The 21,623-nt window shown below is 44.9% G+C and overlaps 7 protein-coding genes across 7 annotated transcripts; 3 read left to right on the top strand and 4 right to left on the bottom strand.

Moving 5' to 3' along the window:
• Positions 1 to 1,760: 1,760 nt before the first annotated feature.
• On the bottom strand, positions 1,761 to 3,404 carry L201_007765 (GTP-binding nuclear protein GSP1/Ran; the record flags this gene model as incomplete). Its single annotated transcript, XM_066223471.1, has 9 exons — positions 1,761 to 1,778; positions 2,076 to 2,202; positions 2,262 to 2,308; positions 2,362 to 2,399; positions 2,532 to 2,574; positions 2,631 to 2,899; positions 2,946 to 2,969; positions 3,057 to 3,084; positions 3,354 to 3,404. 9 exons carry the CDS (start codon positions 3,402 to 3,404, stop codon positions 1,761 to 1,763), a joined length of 645 nt encoding a protein of 214 aa, XP_066079568.1.
• Positions 3,405 to 3,884: 480 nt separating this feature from the next.
• Positions 3,885 to 6,309, top strand: L201_007764 (uncharacterized protein; the record flags this gene model as incomplete). Its single annotated transcript, XM_066223470.1, has 11 exons — positions 3,885 to 3,924; positions 3,998 to 4,065; positions 4,118 to 4,249; positions 4,306 to 4,630; positions 4,673 to 4,722; positions 4,793 to 5,047; positions 5,191 to 5,379; positions 5,651 to 5,770; positions 5,919 to 5,987; positions 6,040 to 6,141; positions 6,265 to 6,309. The coding sequence occupies 11 exons, from the start codon at positions 3,885 to 3,887 to the stop codon at positions 6,307 to 6,309; spliced, it is 1,395 nt and encodes a 464-aa protein (XP_066079567.1).
• An 11-nt stretch (positions 6,310 to 6,320) lies between these two features.
• On the bottom strand, positions 6,321 to 8,026 carry L201_007763 (uncharacterized protein; the record flags this gene model as incomplete). The annotated part of the gene is made up of 6 exons (XM_066223469.1): positions 6,321 to 6,799; positions 6,854 to 7,032; positions 7,229 to 7,261; positions 7,317 to 7,395; positions 7,543 to 7,633; positions 7,763 to 8,026. 6 exons carry the CDS (start codon positions 8,024 to 8,026, stop codon positions 6,321 to 6,323), a joined length of 1,125 nt encoding a protein of 374 aa, XP_066079566.1.
• Positions 8,027 to 8,381: 355 nt separating this feature from the next.
• Positions 8,382 to 9,849, bottom strand: L201_007762 (uncharacterized protein; the record flags this gene model as incomplete). Its single annotated transcript, XM_066223468.1, has 11 exons — positions 8,382 to 8,393; positions 8,463 to 8,519; positions 8,574 to 8,624; positions 8,675 to 8,794; positions 8,844 to 8,864; positions 8,921 to 9,019; positions 9,063 to 9,268; positions 9,311 to 9,432; positions 9,477 to 9,649; positions 9,693 to 9,728; positions 9,784 to 9,849. The coding sequence occupies 11 exons, from the start codon at positions 9,847 to 9,849 to the stop codon at positions 8,382 to 8,384; spliced, it is 963 nt and encodes a 320-aa protein (XP_066079565.1).
• Positions 9,850 to 10,248: 399 nt separating this feature from the next.
• L201_007761 (uncharacterized protein) lies at positions 10,249 to 11,525 on the top strand (the record flags this gene model as incomplete). Its single annotated transcript, XM_066223467.1, has 7 exons — positions 10,249 to 10,623; positions 10,666 to 10,713; positions 10,797 to 10,900; positions 10,949 to 11,107; positions 11,265 to 11,304; positions 11,347 to 11,424; positions 11,481 to 11,525. The coding sequence occupies 7 exons, from the start codon at positions 10,249 to 10,251 to the stop codon at positions 11,523 to 11,525; spliced, it is 849 nt and encodes a 282-aa protein (XP_066079564.1).
• Positions 11,526 to 11,802: 277 nt separating this feature from the next.
• L201_007760 (uncharacterized protein) lies at positions 11,803 to 12,933 on the top strand (the record flags this gene model as incomplete). Its single annotated transcript, XM_066223466.1, has 4 exons — positions 11,803 to 11,977; positions 12,029 to 12,195; positions 12,249 to 12,592; positions 12,642 to 12,933. The coding sequence occupies 4 exons, from the start codon at positions 11,803 to 11,805 to the stop codon at positions 12,931 to 12,933; spliced, it is 978 nt and encodes a 325-aa protein (XP_066079563.1).
• A 125-nt stretch (positions 12,934 to 13,058) lies between these two features.
• Positions 13,059 to 19,538, bottom strand: L201_007759 (uncharacterized protein; the record flags this gene model as incomplete). The annotated part of the gene is made up of 34 exons (XM_066223465.1): positions 13,059 to 13,142; positions 13,193 to 13,269; positions 13,318 to 13,339; positions 13,395 to 13,465; positions 13,519 to 13,536; positions 13,590 to 13,657; positions 13,709 to 13,753; positions 13,800 to 14,209; positions 14,260 to 14,352; positions 14,466 to 14,602; positions 14,653 to 14,675; positions 14,729 to 14,795; positions 14,843 to 14,994; positions 15,045 to 15,135; positions 15,178 to 15,297; positions 15,343 to 15,430; positions 15,478 to 15,553; positions 15,601 to 15,667; positions 15,716 to 15,737; positions 15,785 to 16,117; positions 16,160 to 16,308; positions 16,351 to 16,404; positions 16,450 to 16,499; positions 16,547 to 16,847; positions 16,899 to 16,923; positions 17,176 to 17,199; positions 17,337 to 17,383; positions 17,430 to 17,657; positions 17,700 to 17,764; positions 17,814 to 17,850; positions 17,900 to 17,948; positions 17,997 to 18,394; positions 18,443 to 18,568; positions 18,614 to 19,538. The coding sequence occupies 34 exons, from the start codon at positions 19,536 to 19,538 to the stop codon at positions 13,059 to 13,061; spliced, it is 4,542 nt and encodes a 1,513-aa protein (XP_066079562.1).
• Positions 19,539 to 21,623: the final 2,085 nt, after the last annotated feature.

The following is a 21,623-nucleotide window of genomic DNA, read 5'->3' as shown; positions in this document are numbered from 1 at the left end:
GAAGACCTGTGGTTGTGGCTCTTTATAGATAAGCTATTCAGCGGTGAGAGCCACTTAATTGGAATTTCGTCGATAGTCATAGTTGTCTGTCATGACAGTTGGTAATTACTCAGGGACTTGTGATATTGTGCATCCGCAATTAGTCAATTGACCAGAACCAGAAGATTGTGAGTGTTTTGCATTAAAAACGTTGATGACGATCAACTACAGATACGTATACAATCTACAGAAATGACTGCCACCGAGGTTTAGATGATTCCCAGATGTTTCTCAGACTCCGCTTAGCGCCGCTCTCATAATTCTCTGAGCATGGCTCTTGGGTGGTTTCTTAGCGTCTACAAAGAGTAAACCCATATACATATTCGGTAAAGATGGTAAACAAAATATAGGGGCTTATAGACTTTTTCTAAAGGGATGTGTATTTCATACAGAAAGTAGCGTCTGGCAATGCAGGTTGCATGCAAAACAAGGCTGTGAATAGCAACGTTAAACCAGAATTAAGGTGTATCCAGTACCGTTTACGTTGATATCTATTTCTCGTTTCTTCTACTTCTTATGATGCATTTATTGTTGGAACTAAGCGCAGCAGTGTATTAAATACCTTTTTTCTTTGTTCTCTATGATCTTGATATCACTTATACTTGACATTGATATCGTGGACAGAGACTGCGCAGCGAGTCTCACAAAAGGCACGGTCATTAAATGACCGAGAGCTCCTTATGTATAGTCAAGTGTACTTGATAAGGCGATATCGATGCAGAGGACGAAGAGGATGTCGAAATTAAGCGCACCAGTGTATTTAGTACCTTTTATACTTATAACTATTTCTCTTTAACCTCTTTTCCTTATGATGTATTTTTCTTGATATTGCTTATACTTGGCAGAGGAAAGACGACATAGAAAAGTACTTTGTGAGCTGATAGTCACTGTTTCGACAAGCTTACAGGAATTCCCACTGAGAGAATGAATCTTTGGAACGTCTGTGTTCAGCATTGTACATACACAGACTAGTCAGTGGTGTGAGTACCATCGAGTGTCAATATGCTGATGGTACAAAGCCAGATTTATCGATGAGGTCTTGCCACGCTAAGAGCGCTCCCTGTTCCCTGCGTCATGTACAAGTGGTTCCTGCGAGAAAGCAGAACAAACACGATAAACACATCTGAAGTAAGCAAGAATGAATAGGAGTCTTTCAGCTCAATTGTCGTTGGTCATGATCAATGAACAGCATAGAGGTCGGTTTTTCTGATCGCCGTTTTTCATGTTATGAACTCCTCCTAACATCATCCCGTCATATTTGGCTTCAATCATCTGGTGAAAGCACTGCATTTTGGGATAGTCATCTCTATGGCGTTCATAGCAAATGACGGCGAGCTTGCACTCGGGCCCATGAGTCTAGGAAGATTGGATCGCTTGGTCAGACTGCCGGCATAATTGGGTATGTATACTGTCAATCGATGTCTTGATGTAATTATAATTGTGTAGCAAGTATAGCGAAAACAAGTTCGCCTCTCGAGGGTAACCGGGTACTATAATGATATAATTTGAGATGAGCCGCGCTGATCTGCAGCTCATGAGTGAGCCTAGTCAGCAATGGTATTTACGCCAGCTGACAGACCGCATACGCAGCAGCGATTAATTGGATGCAGAGAGTGAATATATATTCATTAATGTCGTCTCTACGATGCTATTTTCCTATATGTTCCACTATTCCATAACATCTACGATCGCTCTTTCAGGATGACAGTCTGAAAGGCATTTTAAAGATCGGCATCGTCCTGGACATACCCAAAATCATTTGTCAGCATAAGAACAATGTTGTTGAAGACTATTTGACTATTAGACGCGAGTATCCAGGAAAGAGGCCCGATTTCAGGTCGGAGAATACGATTACAAGAGAAGAGATTGGGGAGGAATGATATAGGAGCGTGATACAAGATAGCGGAAATCAAGGAGACGCAACAAGAAGAAGACAGATGGGGAAGTGGATGTAATGTGAATCACGTTTTCACGATATTCCTATTAAGGTGAAAGAGGGTTGCATAGGTTCTGAGATTCAAGAGACGAAAACATACCTCATCAGGTAAAGGAGCGTTAGCGGCTTGTTTGAGTTCTTCCTCGTATTTGGCAATAAGGGCTTGGTCTACTTGGACTTCGGGTGGGGCAAGAGCAGGAGCAGCAACGAACTCAAGTGATTGGTTACTGAAGATTGACATTATGTCAGCGGCAATATCGAAAACGGCGAAACAGTGAAAACCTACCCAACCAATTTTCGAGCGAGCCAGAGGAAAGGCTTTTCGAAGTTGTACTATGTGACGAGCCGTGATGAGTATACTCCATATCGTGTCGGGTTAAACTTACGTTAGATTTGGCAGAGATTTCGAAGTATTGGAGGTTCTCTGTTAATCGATGTGTATTAGTAAGCAGAAATAACATATGAAATCGAAGTAGATGGTATAGTAGAAGAGGCCAGCGCATGTGGAGCTTTGACTATTGCAAGCGACGTAAATATGATTCGACAAACGACTTACTCTTTCGGTGGAAAGTAACGTTTCCGGTCTTGACTTTTCTTTCCTGTAAAACGATCAAATCAGCTTCAGGCAAGATAGACGAGGTGTTGTTTTACTCACTTTGACATCAACCTTGTTACCACAAAGAACAATAGGAATGTTTTCACAAACTCGTTCGAGATCTCTGTGCCAGTTTGGAACGTTCTTGTATGTGATACGAGAAGTTACATCGAACATGATGATACCACATTGACCTTGAATATAGTAACCATCACGGAGACCACCGAATTTTTCTTGACCGGCGGTATCCCAAACGTTGAAGCAGATGGTACCGAAGTTGGTGTGGAAAGTAAGAGGGTGGACTTCAACACCAAGAGTGGCTACATTCTCTCTGTCAGCGAAACGTTGTAGACTTTGTCATATCGAGCGACTCACCGATGTATTTTTTCTCAAATTCACCTGTAAGATTGTCAGCAAAAGAATATGGATTGATTAAAGGATATAACCGAGATACTGGGTCCTCTAAAAATTATACGTGCAACTAACCGGTCAAATGTCTTTTAACGAAAGTGGTCTGAAGGGTTATTATGATAGAGGTCAGCCTGATTCAATTGAGGAGGACAGGCAAAAAGACTCACCTTTCCTGAATGGCGAAATTACAGAAGACGAAATACGAAGCAAATCAGTAGAAGGCCTATCTACACCTGAGGACTCGCGAAAAAGACGTACCCTATAGTATGAAGTGTATCAGCATTGTATATACGACAGTCCAGTACGCGTTGAGAGCAACAAGATGAGGGGAACGTTCGGTTCAACAGGAAAGTGAAAATCTCAACAACTTACGGTACCACCATCACCACATAATACTAATTTGAAAGTAGCTTGGTTCTCCATTTTTGGTGTAAATTTTAGTACTTTTGCGATTCAAGTGGCGAATGTCGTGAGGAGGGCGTAAACGAGCCGTAAAATTATGGGAGAGATGATAGAGAAAAGGGGAAAAAGGAAGATTGAAGGTGAAGGAAAGTGGTGTTGATGTTGTTGAATGATAGAAAACCTGTGGAGAGGAGTGAGCGTGTTTCTCCCAACATCTTTCACTCTCGACAAATTAATACAGTGTTCACCTATTATTTTGTTAGTAATTTATCCTTATTTAATCCCATTTTATCCTGCAAGTCCACGTGCATCTATCAACCATCGGCGGTATCCACCGTCATGATTGCAATTTACGTAATAGAAACAACAACATGACAGATAGACGCGACTTTAGATGTCGTATTAATGACAGGTTACTATAAATCCTCCTTCTCTTCTATAAACCGAATGGCTATATGAATGTTTGCCTAATCCTCATATTAAAAGCCCCTTCAAATCACCATGCAAGATATTACAGACTGGTATGATCGCGTATGTCAGGGTGAGGCTGTTTTTCTGACCACGATATCGAAAAGATATTTCATCCTGAAAACTGATCACTGGTAATTATGTAGATCTGCCTACGGGGAGCATGGTCAAGCCATCAGATCTCAGCATGCTCGATGCAATGAACGCCATTCAAGTAGGTTATATCGTGAGAAGCTGGACTATTATCTGATTGGAAGATCTCTCAGATTATGGACCCAAAAATGGATACTGGCGCACTCCAGAGCAATGTATCGATGTCACAGTTTGTTTTCAGTCCAGAAGCCTCCATGTCGCCGGAAGACATCTGCTGTATAATGGATATTATGATGGCTCTGGAGGTAAGTGATCCAAAACAGCTCCTAGTGGCCCGGATCGTGCTGACATAGTCACATAGATGGCTTGGTATCGAGGCGCAACACTGTGCCAATCGGTTTATACATCTCTCCTCTATCATAATCCTCAACATCTCGCTCAGCCAGTAGAATGGTCTGCTTCCGAGACGTCTCAACTCGTCAATGTGGTACTTCGTGGATATGTGCTACTATACTGTAAAACTATAGACCTAGCTTATTCTGAATTTGCCAAGGGAAATGTTCGGGATGGGGAGGATTGTTGGCTGGATCACTATGGGATACCGGTCCGCATGAGTGATCCAGTCAATGATGTTATCAGTCTGGCGGATGATGCCTTGAATTGGCTGGAAGGCGATGGTTGTCAAGGTAAGCACAAACGTGAGTGGCGATTATGCTGAGGCAACGCAGTGTCCTCGCAGTGGCGTCAGCAACTCATAAGTCGGATGATAGTTCGTAGGGTGAGTCCGCTGAATGAGTGTATGCGCTAACCAGCAGAATTGGGTGAAATATCTTGCAAATTCCTCCGAGATCTCGATATCGCCATCTTCCATCCTGCGAGTAATAAGGATTGCAGCGGATAACATTACGGTCTCGTCTATGCCGTCGAATGCGGCGAAAGCGGCTTTTGATAATGCTATACCTTCCTATCTTCGACAACACATGCCATTGCCTTCAATCGATCAACCCAATTCCACGGAAACTTTGCACGAGATGCGCCAGTTGGTAGATACTTTGATCAGCATTGAGGCTATAGAGGAAGAAGGTTCTTGGGAAAGATGGCAGGTAAGTCGGCGCTTCTTGTTGCTGTCCGCTGACGTCTAGTTTGCGCTACACGGCTTTGGTTGGAGTTTTGATCATCACTCCTCAATCTTGCGATCGATTGTCAAGGTAAGTGAGTCAGGTTGAGTTTTTTCGCTGATTTTTAGACTCGCTTCGATTTGGCTTGCGATCGGCTCATTCATGACCGACATTGGATCGACAATGTTGTACGATCGACTATCTTCTACGAAACTGGTTCATCGGAGGCAGCTGTTCTAGCATTCGATGGTGCTAGTGATACAGATCTTCTGGCTGTGAATCGACAGGTTGGGGCGTGGAAGAATCTGATTTCAAGCGTGAGTGAAAACTCGATGGAGACCTTGCTAATCCAAGGAGTACCTATCTGTTTCCGCTTCAACCTTACTTAGCAATCGAGCCCGACAGCGACGATCCTTCTCAAACATTGCATCTGCATGGCGAGAGAGAGCAGTAATGGGGGAATACCTCTGTAAATTTGTAAATCTATCTGATACTGCGCCAGTATTGCACGCAATACGTTTAGACTGTCTGATAGAAGCGAACTTGGCGGGGCTGGACTTGAGCCTTTTTACCGAGGTGGATGAACAGGAGTTTTGGTGGTGGATGCAACAGGTCACTCAATCGAGGATACGATACACGCCATTATCTTCCACTTGGCCAGCGCTATGGGCGAAAATATGGGTAGCTCTTTCGTCGGCGATGTCAATGGTGAGTGTCAACGTTTATGGTTTAGCTAACGATGCAGCTTCTGGTGTTGTGTCCTGCGCACAAGAGGAAACTCAGTTATTCAAAAGCAAGATTCGACCTTCGTCACAAGCGAGAGCTGAAAGCACTTTACTTGCCTGATGGGAAACAGGCTAGAAGCGGTCTCACGCCGAGGTTCCAAAACTTCATTGAAGCCCAGAAGACGCTCAATCAGGAAACGGTAGGTTGTGATTGGGGTAACCGGGATGTACTGATCGCTGTGGAATTCGCAGTCGCTCGACCTTGCCGTAGCCAAGCTTGCAGAAGCAGTAGAATGGCTCGATGTCGTCTTGGCGAAAAAGAGTGAAACAGGCTTCCGTTTAGAGGATTTTTTTGTAAGTTATGAATATCATGGGCTTAGCTGATAACAGACGACGGTCGAATCATTGCGCAACACTGCTCAACACAACCATACTGTACTGCTTGATAAAAAGTCTAATTTCTCGTGGGATTGGCAGTCAAGGGCACAACGGCGAAGTCGATGGATCCCAAGAATACAATAATCATGAATACATTAAACCTTAACTGTTTCCGCTTGTCCAACGCCTACCTCGAAACCCTCAACCTTTGCGTCCTGCGTATCTTCCACCGGTTCATCTACAACCTGACCTTTCACTTCCGCTTCGTGCCGCTCTGCCCATACATTCCTATCCGGTTGGTGTCGTGCTTTGATTTTCTGCACGATGTCATCGAATGTGGCCTGGACGTTATCCAATGAGATGTTGAAACCTTCAGCTATCTGCTCTACTGTTTTGCCTTTGCTAACGATCTCGGAAGCTTGCTTTCGTTCTTGTTTCGACATGTTGGAGATTGGAGGTGACGAAGCTTTGAATTGAGTAAGGAGGAATTTGGTATTACCCCACGGATTGTTGGTGTATTGAGCAATTGCAAGCAATCTTGGCACAACCTCGGTCAGGTTACATACTGGTCCAGTTGGTAAAAAGACAGAAGGATTCCGTTCTGCAGCTCTCGCGAGCATGACCGAATCGGCATCTGGAAGGATATCAGTTTTAAGTTGACCAACAATCGACCATATCTATCACCTACTGGTTTCAGTTCTAATCTTTTCCCAATTTGCCCATCCATCTCCATCTCCGTTACAGATGACAGGTAACCCTCGTCTCTTCCCTAAGGCAACGATATCCGCCAATCGTTCCCATAATGCTCTCTCTCCGGGTCTCATATCTCGTGTTCGACAATGAACCGTCAGGTTGCGTATTCCAGTTCTGATTATACGAGAAACAAGGAAGAGGGTGGACGGCTGGGTAGGAAGTAGACGGATTTTGCAAGAGATAGGTAAAGGTATCGAGTCGAGTAAAGCTCGCAAAATGTCTAGCAAGAGGTCTGGAGTGGACAACAAGGCAGCTCCCATACCGGAATGCGTTCTGGACGTGAGCGAGAGCCATTGCGATGATGACTTACGAGAATGGTTTAGGGCAACCACAATTAAGGTCACTGAGAGTTCAGTCAGCATCTCAGCTTTGTTATACTTGCACATAAAAAAACTTACATTCCTGAAACATCTTGCTGGACTACTTGTGCTGCCTTGACGGCGAGTTCAGGGTTTGACGATCCGATCTGAAAGATGACTACAGGTAAGTTTTGTATTTATGTGAGCAACTCACGATAGGGTTTCTCGACCGGATGGGTGCTGAATATAGGACCTTGTCCTTTGTGATATGTGATGACTCCGGTGACAGCTAATTGTCAGCCACGTCAACATGTAATGAACTCACGATCAACAACCCTTTCCGCTCCTATGATAGCTTTATCTACTACTTCGGGTGACCAAACCAAACCCGCACCGTAATAGAGGGATAATAATCGCTGAGGGAAGGTCAGCAACTGGATATGTGGAATAAGATGCAAAGTAGATTGCTAACCGTGGGTACTGGGGGACTGAATAAGCATATTACTTCTCATAACGTTTTGAAACTTACATGTCCCGGTCCGCACCATAGGGGCTAAAACTAGCTTTTCTCTATAATCCAGTTCCTTTTCGTAGGTTTTGAGGTATTCAATGGGTAAATTCATTTGCTCCTCCACTAAGTCGGCTTCTGAACGAGTATCCAACTCAGTGATGTGATCTACCACTTCAATACCATTGATAGCAGTCATCTCATCTTGTACTGGAGACTTGCTGACATGTTCGGTCTTGAGACGTTTGTTATCTCGGACATCTCCAACGGGTGATGGGCTACGAGCGGTTGCGACTGGCATAAGGAGGGTACGAGAAGATTGTGAAGACTTTAAATGTTTGAGGAGTGATATACTGCGTAGAAGATGGGAAACCATAAGCAGGAGATAAGACGTAGAACAATCTAGCTATATAAAGGTATATTCTTTCGTAAATTGAGTTGTTCTGTTTTCAACATGCATTTTCAACATTTTTAGGTGGCGAACAAACATGCAATTTGTTGGCTCTATCGGCGAAGCCACGTGACGAGACCACCGGCAAACAATTAACTAGTACATGCAGGCAGTTAAGAATAATGATATGGTATAAATATATAGCAGGAATTTACAGGCCTACATGCATGCATATCTACGTATATTCACACCCCAATCATGTGTCTTATGCAACTCGCTGTGGGAAGCAAATGTCAACAATATATTAAGAGAGTTGTCTGCTTGGGCCAAAACGAAACCAACTCACATAGGCTCCATATTCCTTGTCTGGATCATAAACTTCCCACCGTGATGCAGGGAAGATCTGGGGCTTTCTGGTCAGCCTGATGTCTGGGTAAATACTTCCAACTTCACTTACATGTTTATGACGGTTGTACCAGGATCGCTCAACTACCTTTCCAGCATGGGACTACGCTAAACGTTAGTACGTGTAGTAAGGCTAGGCGGAAAGAGACATACCTCGTCCTTTTCAACTGTTGCATCAGCAAGCAGACGGACGTCATCGTGCACATCAAAGTTGAAGAGAGGTCCAGATTTGCCTCGCGCTTTGTTTATGATGAAATCGTAGAATGTATAATGCTAATTCAAGGTTTAGCGTTATTTAAGAGGGATGAGATGGACAACGTACATGTGGGATGATCAGATCCTCCTGATAGACAAGTATAGTTAGTACTGGCCTCCTTCTGACTAATGCCCTAAACCTACCTTGATATACATGAGGTTCTCTACACTAGTACCACGAAGCTCTGGGAATTGTTGTCGGCACTTGCTCAGGAATGCAGCGATATCGTCCCCTTTTTTGCACTACCGGTGGCGTCAGCTTACAAAGTCGTTAGGTGCTACTCACTTCTACACTTTTGCGGTGACCACTACCATCCCAATATGAGTAAGTGATCTCTATCGTCTCTCCCTTTGTTTTCTCCTGCTGTGCTAGCCACTCTTTACGCAATTCTTCTCGGGCTATCAACTCTCGCTCTTCTCGCTGTCGATCCGGTAAGAACGAAGTGTCCACGGCTGGGTTCTTGCTAAATTTCTTCTTCCTTTTGACATCGTCTAGGCAGAAGTCAATATCGAGTCTATAAGTGTCTCACTCACCTTCATCTTGCCTTGCCCTTTTGTTCCCAGTAGACACATCCTCCTCCTCCTCTTCATCGTCGAATGACAACTTGGACTTTTCCTTCTTCTTCACCTTCTTCGGTTTGGTTACACCCTTAGTACTTTTGAGAAGTCAGCAGAGCTAGGGTCTGGCTTCGTCACTTACCCTTTATCAGCAGCCACCTGAGCAGCTAGCTGTCTCTGTCGCTCCTCCAAATCATCTTTGGTCTTCTGAAATTCGGAAAGAGTCACTAGACCAACTGTCGTTTTGATCAACCTTTCATCCAGGTTTTCTGTAACTCCGATAAATTTGTTGACTGTATGGTCTTTCTCCGCTTCCTATCATAACTTTTAGCTCAACGATGGACCTTCGACCGCTTACCTTCAGTAAAGCGTCCTTTTGACGTTGATGTTCTGCCTAAACACCCTAAGATCGATTAGCTCAAAAACGCTTCTTATACGATATGACTTACCGCTTCCCGCTCACGTTGCTTAGCAAGCATAAGATTTCTTCTTGATTCTTCTGGCGGACCCGACATCCTACTTGACTTGTTCTATTCTGACGCTTGACGAGTAGGGAGGCAATTGATTGATCTTAAGGATAAAACGATCAAACAGCGTTACGAATTTAACATTATTGTGCGCTAATCAAGACTATTACGTAACAACAACCCATCTCACGCGTTGCTGCGTTTTGTGGTGAATATAGTTTATATTCAAAACAATTCAACTTTGACACAGCATTTCCTTCTTTATCCTTTGTAATTTCATCAACTTGCTTTCACTCAGGTAGCCATCGTCTCCTATCTTTTATCGTTGTTCCAGTCATTTCCGATCAACCTCTGTCAGTAGCAACCTCCCGAGTGGTATAGCATCTTCCACCTTGGCCAAAATTGTTTGTCACCGCGCGTAATCAAACTAGTCAGGCTCTCCTCATCATGTCTTACAACCAGTACAGCAGTTCCTACGCAGATCCATACAATGGACAGGCAGGGCAACACAATCATGGCGATTCTCAACCTCCGCCATTTGAGAATCAGCCGTACAGTTACAGCACCGACTCTAATCCATATGGCGAAGAACCTCGATATCCTTCTTATCCTGCCGACCCATCTGCGGGAAACTATCAAGCTCATGCTAGTACAGAAAAAATGAACAACGCAGAATTTTACGAGAATACTCAGCGGGAACAACCTGGTCGATCAGGTCTGCGTCAGCCTCCTCGGTCCATGGCGGAAATGGGTCCTCCTCCTCGAAGTACGGGTATCTTGCGAATGTGGAGGAAAGATGAGCGGGGCAAACAGTGGTCAAGAGTAAGTCTTATTCGGTTGGGACCATGCTGAAACTTGTCCTAGGGCGGTGGTGTTAGGACTTCCCTTAGACTCTTCTGTTGCGGTTTTACTGTCACTCTTTTGTTGATTATCAGTATCATACTGTCAATTGTTCTTGTAAGTTCAAATACCTTTTGAGCTTCGCTTATTATTAGTATGTCCGGCCTCCAAGTTTCGCACTCAACAGTGTCAACATTGGTTCTTCACCCGTATCATTGACAACGGGTGGACTTACTGTCAATTTTGATCTTGACATAAGGTTAGTGCGTTGTACGCTGTACACCTTCAAGTGCTAATATGATCATAGTGTCGCAAACCCAAACTGGTTCAATGCCGACTTTAAAGAGATCACCGCCACAGCTAGGTATCCTGGTAACAACACCAACACGTTTGGTGGTGGTACATTGTACCATTTGAACTTTGTTGGATACACGCAATCTACTTTCAAATTCCCTTTTACCCTTAAGTGAGTGACTTCTGGGAAGGCTCTGAGCTGACAATCAGTTACACTTTGGCCAAGGACCCTAATCAAGTCATTTTGAAGGATTTAATCAGTGAGTAAAGGGGCATCAGACCAAGCTAATGATTACAGGTAAATGCGGTATATCGGGCGGAGCCGTCAGGGATATCACAGTCGATTACGACTTGTACCTCAAACTGAAGGTGAGTATCAAAATGTTGAACCTATTGCTCACGAAATGTTAGATTCTTGGTATCACCGTTAGTCCCACAATCAGTAACAGTGCAAGTTTTGAATGTCCCATTACAGCCTCTGATATTCAAGTGAGTGCAAACAAATAGCGTGAGCGAACCGTGGCTTATCTCCTTGTCTTTTAAAGTCTGTTATCGGCGACGGTTCATTGTCTGGTCTACTTGGAAATTAGTCACGCATTTCGGTGTCATGTTATCCCTTTTATGTGTTTTTACGTATCTATCTACGCCTTTCTATCTGTGAATGCAATGGACAATTATGACTATTCCAAGTTAGTGGTACCATGTGACGGTGTAGTTTTCCCGGTGAATGCCGGGCCGGTCGGTAGTCACTTCTATCTACCTCCACCTCTGCTCATCACATATATATATATACGCATCATACCCCTTTAATCTGCATTTCTTCGCACATATCTATTAACATCCTACGTAATAACAACAATAGCAGACATGAGTGCCCCATCATCTTTTACTAGCCGAGAAGCGCTCTCCGAGCGACGACTGCAGGATCCTTCGAAGCCTGCTCCTGAACGAAAAAAGAGAGTCATCGTTACCGGTGGTTCTGGTAAATTGGGTCGATGGATGGTGAGAGAGATGGTGGAGCATGGCTGGGAGGTCTGGAATCGTAAGTAACAATGTCTCAAAACGTACGATGTGATTACTCATTGTACTGTAGTGGATGTCAGTCCACCAGCTCCTTCTGAAGCCAAAGTAGCCAAATTTGTACAAGTCGACTTGACAGATTACGGGCAGGTAATTGCTGCTCTTTCAGATCTTGATTCGGGTTATAAAGGCGTAGATGCAGTCATTCATTTAGCAGCTATCCCATCACCGTCTAGAGCGGTAAGTCTACTGTGATATTACTTATGGCAGTGGAACTGATATACGCTTGATAGCCAAACCATGTCATCTTCCACACCAACATCCGTCAGACCTATAACATCATGGAAGCTGCTCGTGTATTGAATATCACCAATCTCGCTATTGCTTCCTCTGAAACCGTTTTTGGTATCCCATTCTATCCTCATATCCCAGAACGTCTGCCAATTAGAGAAGATGCTGAACGACCAGAATCAAGTTATTCTTTAGCTAAACTGTTGGGTGAGAAAATGGGAGAGCAGTACACTAGATGGAACCCAGAAGCCAAGATTATCAATATCAGATTGAGTAATGTCATGAGTCCGGAACAATACATCGATTTCGAAAATTGGCAAAACGATCCTTGGACTCGGGCGTGGAAGTAAGTATGCTGCGCATTATCGTTGTGACATGCTGACCAATCGTCTTAGCGGTTTCTGTTATATCGATGCGAGAGATTGTGCTCAAGCCTTTCGACTGGCTGTCGAATCATCGCTCAAAGGTTCTCATGTGTTCAACATTGCAAATGCCGATAATGCATTCCGAGTACCAACTGCTGAGCTCATGAAGAAGGTTTTCCCCGATACAAAGTGGGAGCCTGAAACCCAAGATCCTAGAGAAGGCGGTATCAGTATCAAGAAGGCTCGAGACATGCTTGGATTTGATCCTAAATACGATTGGCAAACAGAATACGAAAAATTGAAGAACGCTAACAAAGCTTAGACGGTGTCTCCTGGATATGATATGTTGTAGTATGCATAAAATGTTGTCTATATAGTTTATCTGTAATACGCATGAACATTATCCCTTTGTACATGCCACAAGCAAAGCATCCGAAAATCATTACTCTAAGATTGTCTTTTCTTTCTTTCAGCTTCAATCGCCAAAGTCTTGAGATTTTTGAACTCGGTCCGTCCTGTTGCTTTGCATAACTAGATATGTAACGCGTCAGCGACATCCAAAGCCATGCGGGGCAACTTACTGAGTAGAACTTGGACTTGTGATCTCTCAACAACTCGGCAGGACTAGCAAATTCAGCGATCCTACCTTGTTCCATGACTATCGAAATGTCAGCGGGAGTGTGTAAAGCGAGTTACGAAGACTTACCTAAAACTTTATCAAAGTCGATCTGGATTGGTGATAGTTAGTTGGCAAACCACTTGGAATAGACTGTGGTGACTCACAATAGTGTGTATTCGGTGGGCAATCGTCAAAATAGTAGAATCAGAGAACTCTTCCCGAATAGTTTTGGATACTGCGTTTGTAGTGGTCAGTTTTGCGGAGCTAGGCACAAGCACATCCACTTACTGAGTTCATCTGTCTCATCTGTGATGCAAGGTCAGACCGGTCTTCATCTTACAAAATACCGCACCACTTACAATCGATTGAGGCGGTAGCCTCGTCCATGAAGAGCACTTTATTCCGCTTGAGGATCGCTCGAGCCATACTACGGGGAAAGTCAGCTTTCATCTGGGATGAAAGGTCGTTGTGAGCTTACCAAATAAGTTGTTTCTCTCCACTCGAGAAATTATCTCCACCCTCACTACGTGACGTTAGCGATACACTGACAAATCATTGCCTCGACTCACCTGACGGGATTGGAGAGATCCCTAAACACGTTCTTATTCCTTGACTCTCCATCCGTTTCTTCATTTCCCTCTGTTAACTCTTCGTTGTCTTTGATGAGGTGGACTCGTCGTAAAGCTGCGTAGATCTCAGCATCGTCATATTCGTCAAACACATCCAGAGTGGATCTAAGAGTACCAGAAAGAATGGTGGGATCTTGAGGTATGATGGTGACTCGACTTCGCAAATCGGTCAAGCCGATCTTTGAGATATCAACATCATCGATGGTGATTTGACCTTCTGTTGCTTCGACAAATCGGAAGAAACTCAAAGCGAGTGTTGATTTTCCACATCCAGTTGCACCTACGATACCGATCTTTTCCCTCGGAGCGACGTAGAAACTGATACTATGAAGCACGTTGGGAAGATCGGGCTATAAGGGTTTAGCGATATGACGGGATGTAGATAAGGTGCTTCACTCACTGCGTATCGGATGATCAAGTTTTCTACACTGATGGCTCCCGCTTCTGGCCAGGACGCTCGTGGTCTGGGTTCTACATGTTCTGGAGCTTCACGCTGCAAGTCGGTAAACCTGATCGAAGTTAGCTTCGTGCGGCTTCCCATAGCACTCACTCTTTCAATCGTTCTATAGCGACCATACTTTGTTCAAGTTGTACGAATCGACGGACAACGAACAAGAGATTGTGTCCGATAGTACCGGCAAATGTCATGGCAAAACCTGCCATTGCAGCATCAACCCCTGGAGCGATCAGAATTGCCACGGCGGTAAGTCCGACCATCACCGCTGAGAGCAGATTGAATCGAGCTGGGGATTTTGTCAGCAATAGCAACCAGGAGCAAGAACAGAGTACCCACCTGAGAGCCATCGATTCACGGTCCTAGATCATATCGTCAGATTGACGTGGGACAGACACAAGCGGCAATCACTTACCAAGACCATGCGAAAGCTAGGATATTTGTATCCGCCAATCTCATCATATGTTTGAGCGCGATGGTACCTGGTAATTGTCAGCTTCGGACTGGTTGGCAAAAAAGAAGAACTTACTGGCACCAAAAGCTCTCAAGACAGCCACACCAGAGACGGTCTCACCGAAAAGCGAATAGAGAGGAGATCGGGTGACCGAATCAAGCCGTCTCATATCTCGTGAGGTATGGCCATAGATGGATCCAGCTTGATAGTAGACGATCAAGATAATACTGCAAGTAGCGATTAGTAATGAGCCCAGTCGATGAGTGAAAGGACTCACCCCCCGGCAATGATGAATGGCAGCCCTCCAACGTAAGTGATGGAAACGAGAGTCACTGCTACACTCAAGCCGTAGGATACACTGCGGACGACTGAATGATCGTAAGCAAACTTTCACATCGTCGAGGACTTACAGTTATCCGCAGTACTCGAGTCCAAGCCCTCTATATCTTTTCCAAATCGGTTTAATAGTCTGCCTCGACTGGTTGTATCGTGGAATCGTAATGTCGAGAACAGAACCGATTCGAGCATGGCTAGAATGGCGTTAGCAAAAATAAAAGTCGGTACTTGTGACGCACCATCATGCAGTCTTTGACTGGCGTTGAGGGAGCCCCAGTAGATCATGGCGTATTGTACATTCTCAGCGAAGACGCCCGCGATGGAAATCTGAAATTTGGTCAGCAAATACTTGCGCTCGATGTCAGATTACTCACCGCGGCGTAACCGAAAACGAAATATTGAACAGTATGACCTCTTTGGGATTGCGATGAAGTAGATCCGGTCCAATATCTAGGTTCGGCTGTTAGTTAGGCAAAGCTGTAGGTGACGGGACTTACTCAAGCCAGCCCTTCTCGGCGACGGGAACCAGCATAGCCAAAAGTAATCCAATGCCGAACAGAATCCCTGCAACGAAATTCAGCATGCAATCGATACCAAGGTTTTGAAACGCACACCAAATAGGTCCACCCAATGCCTACAACAAAATCAGCGTATGTTCAATCAATTGCGCAGTTGGCTTACCCCGAAATAAGTTTTCCAGACAACCCAAGCTATTCTTCCTCGTGCTCGCTTCTCATCTTCTATAAGCTTTCTTGGTGCCTTGGTTTTTAGGTCCGCAGTTGAGTTTACAAGAGTGGTCTCATCTTCTGGCGCCAAAGAACTGGTTTCTGAGTCAACAGCTCCACTTAAACTGATGACACTTTTATGAGCAGGTTTAACGGCATTGTCTTCCACAAGTTCTTCTTCTTTGGTTTCGCCTGTGGTTGGTTTTGCCTTGATATCCTCCTCATCCAGCTTGGCCATCAAGCCCAATGATACAAAATCGTCTCGAGTGCCGGAAAACTTGACATCGCCCTGATACTTTGTCAGCGGGGAAACGCGTGTGTGTCAACTTACATTTTCCAAGGCAACGATATAAGCTGCCCCAGGTGATACCAAAGCAGTATGGTGGGATACTAAGAGAACAGTTCTGCCTTCCAATATTTGCCCTTGCAAGCAGTTTGCCATCAGGGCATGAGCAGTATGTGCATCCACAGCACTCAACACTGTAAGTGATGTCAGCGGAGTCGGCGTGAGATATGACTTACCGTCATCGAGGAGCAATACACCAGCACGACTATATACAGCTCGGGCGAGCGAGACTGTGTTGTGTCAGCGCTTCTTCGGTTGTCAAGATAAATACCCACCTCTAGCCTTTTGACCGCCACTCAAATTCAACCCTTTTTCACCTATCTCACTTTGTGGATGTCAGCGCAGAATCGAGCGGAAGATTGCGCAACATACGTTTGATCTCCGTCTTCAAGAATTTCCAAATCTGTGGTCAAGGAACATGCCTGGATGACCTGCTCATACCTGTAGGGGTCCCAAGGGGAAGAGAAGATGATATTGTCTTTTATAGACGCATTTTGTAACCAGGCTTGTTGTGGAACGTATCCGACCATGTTTGGGACTACCCAGTTTTCTTTTGACACCTTGAGTTCAGCGTCTTTCATTGAGTCGGGAGATGATCTTGGACAAATGACCTGTCCGTTGAGAAGGTCCGCCTCGCCTAGTAATCCGGCGAGTAGAAGGGATTTTCCAGAACCTACGAGGTGGTAATCTTAAGCTTATTTCGAGTGTTTCGCAGGGGACTTACCTAGTCGACCGCAAATAAGGGAAAGCTTTCCGTGGGGAAAGCGCAAGGAAAGGTTTGCGAGGGTGAAGGAATCCTTAGGGGTGGTGGGTGTTTGGTTGGCAGGCAATGCGGAATCATCCCGAGGCCAAGTGTACGTGGCGGAGTTTAGAATGATATCCCCGGTACCATCATTCTCTTCTATAGGCTCGACTTCGGCTAGAGATAGATATTTCTCGATACGGCGGCATGAGACAAATCCTATGATACGTCAGCTTATATGGCTTTCAAGATGACTTACCTTGTAAGGCTTGGATGAATGTTTCTGGCAACGCGTTGAGGGCATATCTTAGCTCAGCAAAAACAGCGATTGACGTGAAGGCGGTTGATGGTGTGAGTCGTTGTCCCCGGACTAGCGTAAAATGCTGCAGGTCAGTAGAGTAAGTGCTGCTTGAGACTCACCAAGAAAGACACGACAGTGACAAGCACAGGTGTCAGAGCCCAGATACCTGTGACCTGGTTAGCTACAATTCGCCTTGATTTCGGCCCACTCACAGTTGAATGCAACCTCGATTTGATAGTTACGAGCCTGCCAAGACAACTCGTTTTTTCTGATTGACTTGATTTTGGTTTCGAATGATCTTTCCCAGGCCATGAATTTCAGCATCCGGATCCCTTGAAGGATCTCATTCATCAAGGCGGTTCGCTGATCCCGGGTTTTCATCAAGTTTTCTTGCGCTTTGACAACCACCTTTGAAGCAAAGTGGTTGAGCGGAAGGGAGACTGGATCGAAAGTTAGTATTTATATGGTGTGTTGGGACTTACGTATTGCCGTTAAGAGTCCATACATTGCGGAAATTCCTAAAAGTTTGAAGACGAATACACTCGCGCTGGGGAAGTTCAGTTAGTGACTGCGGGGTGCTAAGATTGGAAACTCACACAATGAGCTCCAAGGGAGAATCCACGACCGCAAATACTATCATCGAGGTGAGCGCGTGTATAGCCACAACAGCCAGGCGACTTACGATGGAATACAAAATCGGTGACTCGGTCGACGTCGACAGTGAACAAAGTCTAAACTGTTGATCAGCAACGACCGTTTGAAGGAGACACAAAACCCACCATGATTTGGGTTTTGGAGCTGACGGCCTCTTCGTCCTCAAAGTCGTCCTCTCCCTCTGATTTCTTCTTTTGAGATTTGGCTGCTTCTGCCTTGACATCACCGACAATCCCTTTGTCGTCTCCAGCGGCGGCTATGTCTTTCTTCCGTAATGTTTTACTGAAAAGGAGGGTGTTTAGTTGAAGCTTGATTCTACCTTGAAGATATGTTGAACTGATCGACCAAGTGACACCGGTCGCAACAAACATGATGGCGTTGGATAGGAACAGCCCGAAGCAAAGAAGCCACCCCCAAGCGGGAGACGAACGTGAGGGGTCATTTTCGAGATATTGCACGAATTTCAGCATGATATAGTGGGGTATGTAGTATCCAAAAGCAGTAGCAGTCGCAAGCGAAGTCTCTAGTGATTGTGGTCAGTGACTATTGAAGCACAGCCACGGCGACTTACGAGCCCAGAGCAGAGCAGAGTTGGCCTTTGCGACTTTCCATAGCAGGTTGTAGCCTTCTTTACGTCCAAGCCGAGTTTTCGAGTTGCCATATATCCCCCGCATTAGTCGATACTGGAACATGGCACCTGTGTGAGGGTTAATTTGAGTTGTTATCGTGAGATTTTACTCACGTAAACCTTTTGGGAGAATTGGAAGATCCCAGACATCCAGACTTTCCGACACATAGCCTTTTTGGATGACCGGTGTTGCGTAGCCAAACAGAAGCCATTCCGGCACTGTAGCTTGTACCTCTTCACTGACGTTTGGTTTGGCCGGATCCAGGGAGGCGGTTCCAGGAGGGACTGCTTCTGTAATCTTCGCCGGATAGATAGCATTGAGGGGTAGGTAAAGGGGGGGACCTCGTCGGATGGAGAGGACCGTGAGTAGCGGGAAAACGTAGAGCACTGGTAAGATGGTTTTGAGGATTGATACGGGAGTGAATCTTGGTGACGTGAATAAATCGAATCGGCTAAAAGAAGTGACTAAACCAATCGGAGCGGACGGGAACGGGGTAGAAGGTAGCAAAGCGAGGAATGCTAAGACTACGAATTGGACAAAAATGTCGATCGAAAGGTGGATGGTCGTTGCCCAGTGAGCGTGGGTGTCTACTTGAGCAAGATGACAGGATGTTAGGTATAAGGTGACGATTTGAGAAGGAAGCAAGAGCGCTGGAAGAAGGACCGATCGGGTTTTCTCATCATGATTGGGGTTATTCGCAAGAATGGTGAAGACCAAGAGTAAGATGTTGCAGATTATTGGCGGTATCATAAGGACCAAAACTCCAATCTTCCGCTTGTGCATGGAACTCCAAAACTTTTCAGGTTCCACCGGAATACCATCCTCACATACTAATGGATCATCGATGCTGAACGGGTCCTTTTCTATGTTATCAGATCGTCCATCTAGACCTTCATCTTGGTGGGTTGGCAGAGCAATAGGCTTTTTGAGCAGGTGTCGAGCCGGAGATCTCGGGTGTGTGGATAGGTAGATTGTCAGGGAGGTTAGAGATACAAGGGGCACGAATGCGGTACTGAGGATGGGTATGAGCTGAGACATGCTAATTGGCAATAAGAGTGAGCCGAAAAGATTAGACAAAATTGATGTCGTACTTGTCTTGCTGCACAATTGCCTTTATGCTTTCTTTTCTTGATTTTGAGTTTGATGGCGCACAACGAAGATGAGCGGGACCAATGTTGCGTGGTACAGAATCACGCCTAGCTGTCTACGTCTATGGTTTCCACTATTGACGATCTCGAGTATAAACATGAAGGTTTTTGTCGAGTCAATCGGTACCGAGTTAATTCAATGAAAAGTGAATTTATACATGTAATGGCGCAATGACATGCTTAAGCTTAAATTTGCCTTTACCGCATGGGTTTTAGTTGATGTCGCATTTAGCCGAACAAATCCCACCGTGCCAAACACGTGTCATCGTGGCACCGGCACCCACCGCCACTGTGCCCTCCACTATTATAGGCAGGATAGATACTGGGCGCGGAGATATGACGCGTTTCCGAGCTGGGCATTAGCCGTGGTCAATATCAAATAATCGAAAACTCGTAATTGAGATTGCAATTCCCCTTCTCAATTAGAAATTTATTAGAAAACGTGGCAAATTTTGATTCCGCCGCACTGTTTCAAATACAATAATTTTCTAATAAATCTTGTGATTTTTGCCCTATTTACCTCTTGTCTTCCGAGCTGCATACACAAATGAGCAACGCATCTAGATGCATATAAATGGTACCGTTGGATGCAGATCTACAAGCTGAACATTCCTGTAGCTTTTGCTTAGCTCTAGGTGTCTTGGTTGCCATCGAGACATGCATATAAAAAGTGCATTCAAATCGAGAACACGAATTTGGTGATCTCGATTTTTCGATCAATTATTACCCAAAGAGGAAATTTATTTTTTTCGAGACGAAACGTGACGAGACGAAAAATCGAAAAATCCAAATTGACCACCGCTATTATCCCGATGTCGAAGCGATTACTTGACCGCCAACGCACGCCATCGGCGCCTGCCGCCAGGCATCCTCACCTCCACTCCTATAGGGGGGGATACCGCCTAAGACGTCTCGGTTTAGATACTGGGGCCACCAAAAGGCTACCTTTGCAAGTGATTTGGATTGATGAATAACAATCATTGCGCTCAGACTCCTCACTGAATTATCGCCTCAGCCAAGTTTATCGGTGTAGAAGTTGCATCAGTTCTCTAACAAGTCCGTTCACGCATGTAAACAGACCGAGAGGTCATTCGTCAGTGTCTCTTGCAGCATCAAGAATCAGGTAGTATCATGTTGTTCTGATGTTGCCTCCTCAAACGTAGGGCTAGCACCGTTGTGAAACCCAATTCCGGTTGGTTCTCTGGCGTCGACTATCTGCATTGTGTCTAAGTATTTTGAAAGGCCAGAGAATAATATAATTTTGGGACCAAGCGAGCAGCTATCGGTTGAAAGGCACTGTACGGAATGGATATATGGGATCGCAAGATCACAGAGGCAAAGGTACATCACAAGATGGAGAACAATTGACAGTGTAAGTCGACTACAGAGTGTACAGTACATGTTGGTCACTGTCGCCCTCACACACCACGACAGTGATAGATAGATAAAGGTTTATAGTCACGGCATTGAATCAAGAAACCGTGTACATGGCCTAACGAGCTAAGCAGAACGTAATAGAGGTTCTTCAGGCAGGGTTTATGCTTCAGGGAGAGCTGAGGTTCGTTAAACTTATAAAGCACGGTTTTCTGTAGTGAAAATCCGACCTTGTAGTATCTATCGGTTTACTGTTCTGACTTGATAAAGTATATCTAGAGCGAGCACTGTATACTGTCATTTTGCAAATACACTCATTGAGACTTTGATTCCAGCTATGTATCACGGTTGTGAACCGGACTTCAGCACCAAACTTGTCGACATGCCTATAAAACCGGTTCTAGAAACAGTTGTCGAGCTTCGAGTAATTGCTACCTTTTGCCTAGTGGTTAATGTGAGTACCAGTGTGTCTGGGTTCCACCTGAATTGGCCGGTTACGATTCAGTGCTGTGACACTATGCGTTAGGTCTATGGAAGATTTCTTCTACACTTGTGCAGCCTATATGAACATCCCGACCGGTTCATAAGAGCAAAAGTGTCG

Source organism: Kwoniella dendrophila, chromosome 11, assembly GCF_036810415.1.
Source record: "Kwoniella dendrophila CBS 6074 chromosome 11, complete sequence".
Classification (NCBI taxonomy): Eukaryota; Fungi; Basidiomycota; class Tremellomycetes; order Tremellales; family Cryptococcaceae; genus Kwoniella; species Kwoniella dendrophila.
The sequence above is the reverse complement of the archived record's forward strand: the minus strand, read 5'-3'. Positions and strand labels throughout refer to the sequence as shown.